This window comes from Taudactylus pleione, unplaced genomic scaffold (assembly GCF_031769625.1).
Source record: "Taudactylus pleione unplaced genomic scaffold, aTauple2 ptg000279l, whole genome shotgun sequence".
NCBI classification, from domain to species: Eukaryota; Metazoa; Chordata; class Amphibia; order Anura; family Myobatrachidae; genus Taudactylus; species Taudactylus pleione.
Genome location: NW_028284681.1, coordinates 2,987,738 through 2,993,737, shown reverse-complemented (window position 1 = coordinate 2,993,737; position 6,000 = coordinate 2,987,738). Strand labels below are relative to the sequence as shown.

Below are 6,000 nucleotides of genomic sequence, written 5' to 3'. Positions count from 1 at the left end.
GAGTCATGATTTTTCGGGTTAACCCCTGCACCTCCGGTAGGCACTTCTCTGGCATTCCTGCCCACTTCCTAGTGAAGTGGGCAGAATGGGGAGAATTTCTTGGAGATCCCCAAGGAGGGGGCAGGGATTTAATGACGCAATTCTACAAGAATTGCATCATTTGGCCCCACCTCCTATTTAAATATGTGATATTTGTGACAATTTGCCATGATGGTGTGGGGCTTAATGACGTGAACCATCAGGCCCTGTGCCCTATCGCCGCCCACCTGCTTCTCCTCCCCGGGTTTCTCCATGGGAGGATAAATGAGAAGTAGGCAAGTATGCTTTGTACATAGTCGCTATTTGCAAATCTTGTTGGGACACTCGATACAGAACCAGGTGGGTGCAATATCTGCATATTATCACACAGCCGCTGCGTACAGATTGGCAGTAATGGTGGCATTAGCGTACATCTCTGAATCAGGCTCTTTATGTGGATTCTTAGCAATTTGACTATTGAATGACCCATGTTGTCGCTTATCATACTTATAGGATTAATCTGAGCTCACATGGCCTATAGGGGACCCAGATGGGTTTCCTAGCTGTTGCTGCCACTGCTACCCTCATTGCTTGGTAATAATTTCATGGTAGTGAATTAAAAAATATATACATAAAAACATAAAAAAAATATTTAATTAAAACTAACATTTACCTCCAATTTGTAATAAAATAAAGATTTTCAGCTTGTTTTTATAGTGTACACAGGGGGTGGCAGACATCACTGAGGCATGAGGCAATAGGTTGCAACAAACCCCTACAAAAAAACCCCCACAAACAACAAAGCTGTTAAACTGTTTGTAGTACCCCAGTACTAGTACCATGCAGTGGCATACACCAACAACGGGCAGACAAGAGTGGGATTCACAAGTGAACGGCTGTCACTGGCACAATGAGATCCAAATATCACAGGTCTGTAGGGAAGTTCATACATCCAGAAGGTGCTCCCTGACTTCTTCCTGTGGCATGTGAGAGTCTTTCCCCTGCTCCTGGGCCACTGGGAGCCCTTGCATTGTGATGTCCTGGTCTTCTACAGGAAAGTTGTCTTGCTTAGGAATGTGACACAATGGCTCTCCATTTTCCTTAGGTGGATGCTCCTAAAATACAAGTACATAACATAAGTGATGAGAGAGAGTGAGTGAGTGAGTGAGTGAGTGAGTGAGTGAGTGAGTGAGTGAGAGAATCTAAGTGTGTTATGTATTTATTTTGCATATATTGTAGTTTTGTTGTTAAGTAATCTCATACCTCTTTTAGTTGGTACTTTCCCTTCCAACATCTTCGCTTAACTACTAGATAAAATAAAAAAGAGTTACTTCAAAATCAAAAGTGTTTATTACTGGTTAACAATTCAAACATACTGTATAATAGATTCAGCTAATGTACCACTGTTCTTTTCACCTTTATTCCCATTTCACCATCTTGCCCTATACATGATTCACCCCTCCTAAGCCTCATATACTGCTATAGAATATTTATAAAGAGTCAACATATAAAATGCCAATGACATCAAACACATTGAGTCTGATCCAGAGATAAATGGTGAACTCATTAACTCCTTTGACCTCCAATATCATCTCTATGCAGATGATACTCAAATTTACCTTTCCACCCCTGAGCTCTCCCCCTCGCTCCTTACCCGTATCTCCAACTGTCTCTCTGCTGTCTCTTCGTGGATGTCCCAGCGCTTTCTTAAACTTAACATGTCTAAGACTGAGCTGATCATCTTCCCACCCTCTTCCACTACATCACTTTCCACAATTTCATTATCTATTGATGGCACAACTATCTCCTCTAGCCCCAAAAAGTGCGCTGTCTTGGAGCTATCCTAGACTCCTCCCTCTCCTTTAAACCGCACATTCAGCACCTCTCGCAGTCCTGCCGTTTTCACCTAAAAAATATCTCCAGGATTAGTCCCTTCCTCACCCAGGATGCCACTAAAACCCTCATCCACTCACTGGTCATATCCAGATTGGACTACTGTAACCTTCTCCTAGCTGGCCTCCCAGTCTCTCACCTCTCTCCACTACAATCTGTTCTCAATGCTGCTGCTCGGCTCATCTTCCTCTCCAGACATTCTATATCTGCTTCCCCTCTCCTTCAAGCCCTACACTGGCTCCCCTTCCCCTTCAGATGCCAATTCAAGGTTCTTACATTTGCCTGCAAAGCCCTCACCAAATCCTCTCCCGCATACATTTCTGACATTCTCTCCCTTCACACTCCCGCCCGCCCACTTCGCTCAACTAATGCATGCCGCCTCTCTTGCCAACTGATTACTTCCTCCCACTCCCGCATCCGAGATTTTGCCCATGCTGCTCCCTACCTTTGGAATGCACTCCCTCTCCTTATCAGACTCTCCACCTCTCTACAAATCTCCAAACAGGCTCTCAAGACCCACTACTTCATCAAGGCCTTTCAGCACTCATCCTAACCCACCTCATGCTCTTTCCTTCCTAGCTTCCCCTTCTGTGTCTTGCCTGTCTGTCTGCCCCTCCCCTTAGAATGTAAGCTCTCATGAGCAGGGACCTCTTCCTTCATGTGCTTCTCTTTACATTTCCTTCTACTCTCTACTCCCCATTAGGGCACCTAACACGAGACCGCCAACTCCCGGCAGCATATTGTGAGTGCTTTAATCACTATTTCAGCAATGTATATAAGTCGTGTCCTTGTCCTGCACTGTAATGTACTGTAAGTTACTTGTTTCTTGTTCACCTATTAGTTCTATGTACTATGTAAGGCGCTGCGGAACACTTGTGGCGCCATATAAATAAAGGATAATAATAATAAATGCACGTCTGTTTGAGGAGCTTATCTTGCGTGTTTTTGCACTGCGCATGCTCCGCAACCAAGTTTACACGACTACGGGCGATGTGGAGTTGTATGCAAGATAAAAGTATCTTCACTGGTGACCGAAAGAGAGTAATTGGTCTGTGGTGGGGGCTCTCACATAGGCAACGTTCACTGGGGGCATGTGGATGGGACTGTGGGCTATGCAGAGTTGTGTGCAAGAGTAAATACGCCTGTTTTCTGATGGATCATTTGAAGCTGGGCTACGCTATGGAGCATGAAGGCTTAACTGCTCTAATAAAGAAATCACTGGTAATAAAAAAACTGCATATTATTTCACTGTGCTGTGCAGTAGACTGTACATTATTTACATTACAGTGGTACCCACAGCCAATTCCCGCATGTACTGTATAGCAGCACATGCACAGATCAAGATCGGGTACACAAGGGGTACAGTCCACTTCTAATGATACCCACCACATATGTTTATGTTACTTTATATTAGGGGTGAGCGGGTTCGGATTTCTGAAATCCGAACCCCCCCAAGCCCCCCCGATTCGAAGCCGATCCGAGTCAGGCTCGACTTTTCCGGCCTGACTCGGATCTGAAATCGAGGCAAAACGTCATCATCCCGCCTTCCGGGTCTCGCGGGTTTTGGATTCTATATAAGGTACCCACGTCGGCGCCATTTTCTCACTCGGCTGTGGACAGTGAAGAGGGAGGGTGGGAGTTAGGGCTGGCTGGGCTGTGTAGTGTAGTGTAGTGCTGCTGTTGTCCACTCCTCCAAAGTCCATAGGGGCTGGCTGTGTTGTGCTGTGCTGCTGTTGTCCATAGGGGCTGTGTCCACTCCTCTAAAGTCCATGAGGGCTGGCTGGACTGTGTTGTGCAGTCAGTTGTCCATAGGGGCTGTGTCCACTCCAAAGTCCTGTGCAGTGTCCCAGTCCTAAAGGGGTGCTGTAGTGTTGTCCAGGGGGTGCTCTGTCCATCAGGGGTGCTCCCCCCAAGTGCAAAAAAAAATATTTTTTTCTGTGTTTGTGAATTGTGTGGGCAGTAGCCGCACGTGCATCAACAAAGTAGCGCCAAGCATGCGCCTGTGTCATAAGTAAAGGGCCGGCTGGCTCGTCCGTTAAAGGGTGCTGTAACCCCCAAAGTGCACTCCAAATAATATATTTTTTTTTTCTGTGTTTGTGAATTGTGTGCGCAGTAGCCGCACGTGCATCAACAAAGTAGCGCCAAGCGTGCGCCTGTGTCATAAGTGAAGGGCCGGCTGGCTTGACCGTGAAAGGGTGCTGTAACCCCAAAGTGCACTCCAATCAAAATAAAAAAATATTTTCTATGTTTGTGAATTGTGTGCACTGTGGCTGCACATACATCAACAAAGGAGCAGCGCCAAGCGTCTGTTAAGTCTGTTAAAGTGTGGTGTAACCACAAGTGCACTCCACAAAAAATAAACAATCCTTTTTTTTCTGTGTTTGTGTGCGAAATGTATGCGCAGTAGCCGCAAGTGCATCAACACAGCAGCTGCACCAAGCGTGCGCCTGTGTCATAAGTCAAGGGCCGGTTTGGACATCTGGTCCAGACTGAAGGACGTGCCAACAATTTCTGACATGTCTACTGTCAGTGCATATGATACTGTCACCATTGACAGAATGGTGGAGGAATTATTTTCTGTGTTTGTGAATTATGTGCACTGTGGCTGCACATGCATCAACAAAGGAGCAGCGCCAAGCGTGCGCCTGTGTCATACGTAAAGGGCCGGCTGGCTTGTCCGTTAAAGGGTGCTGTAACCCCCAAAGTGCACCCCACAAAAGATAAAAAATTATTTTTTTTTCTGTCTTTGTGAAATGTGTGGGTTGTAGCCGCACCTGCATCCTCAAAGCAGCAGCGACAAGCGTGCGTCTGTCTGTTAAAGGGTGGTGTAACCCTCAAAGTGCGCTCCACAAAAAATAAAAAATTCTTTTTTTTCTGTCTTTGTGAATTGTGTGGGCTGTAGCCGCACCTGCATCCTCAAAGCAGCAGCGACAAGCGTGCGTCTGTCTCTTAAAGGATTACATTGGTGAAAGCATCCAAGTAGGCATGTCAGATAGTCCGTACCTGTACTGGCAGGAAAAAGAGGCAATTTGGAGGCCCCTGTACAAACTGTCTCTATTTTACTTGAGTTGCCCCCCCTCCAGTGTGTACTCCAAGAGAGTGTTTAGTGCAGCCGGGAACCTTGTTAGCGAAAGGCGAAGGAGGTTGCTTTCACAAAATGTGGAGAAGATGATGTTCATAAAAATGAATTATCAACTCTTCCAGGGAGACCAGCCTCCAGAACGTACAGAGGGACCTGTGGTGGTGGATTCTAGCGGGGACGAATACTCTGTGAGGATGAGGATGTACACAACACTGAAGAGGGTGAGGAATCGGTGAATGAGGAGGATGAGGACGACATCTTGCCTCTGTAGAGCCAGTTTGTGCAGGGACAGATTAATTGCCTGCTTGTTTTGTGGGGGCCCAAACGAACCAATCATTTCAGCCACAGTCGTGTGGCAGACCCTGGCGCTGAAATGATTGGTTTGTTAAAGTGTGCATGTCCTGTTTATACAACATAAGGGTGGGTGGGAGGGCCCAAGGATAATTCCATCTTGCACCTCTTTTTTTTCTTTGCATTATGTACTGTTTGGGGCCTAGTTTTTCAAACTGCCATCCTGTCTGCCACTGCAGTGTCACTCCTAGATGGGCCACGTGTTTGTGCCGCCCACTCGTGTCGCTTAGCATAGTCATCCAGCTACCTCGGTGCAACCTTTTGGACATAAAAACACTATTGTGAGGTGTGAGGTGTTCAGAATAGACTGGAAATGAGTGGAAATTAAGGTTATTGAGGTTAATAATAGCATAGGAGCAGAAAAACCCACAAATTCTGTGATTTTAGCTGTTTTTATGCTTTTTTAAAAAAAAAAAAATACAGATCCAAAACACAAAACACGGAAGGGTGGTTTTGGCAAAACCAATCCAGATCCAAAACACGAAGAAAGATAGAGATCCAAAACCAAAACACGAAAAGTGGCCGGTGCACACCCCTGCTTTATATTGAATGCAATGATTATACAATTTATTATAAAAATGAGGTTATTATGAATTAAGATTAGTTTATAGGGCTTCCTGTTTCAACCATTGATTTTAGCTGGGAAAGACTTCACA

General features: G+C 45.6%; 1 protein-coding gene across 3 annotated transcripts in view; it reads right to left on the bottom strand.

Moving 5' to 3' along the window:
• Window positions 1-654: 654 nt before the first annotated feature.
• Window positions 655-6,000, bottom strand: part of CD40 (CD40 molecule) — a 130,667-nt gene continuing 125,321 nt past the window's right edge. For 2 of the 3 annotated variants that reach the window (XM_088481950.1, XM_088481952.1), the window contains 2 exons: window positions 1,282-1,325; window positions 655-1,133 (listed from right to left, as the gene is read on the bottom strand). In XM_088481950.1, the coding sequence (XP_088338076.1) occupies window positions 963-1,133; window positions 1,282-1,325 (215 nt within the window). In that variant the 3' untranslated portion in view covers window positions 655-962. The remainder of the gene's footprint in view (window positions 1,134-1,281; window positions 1,326-6,000) is intronic. The other variant, XM_088481951.1, reaches the window with a different exon arrangement.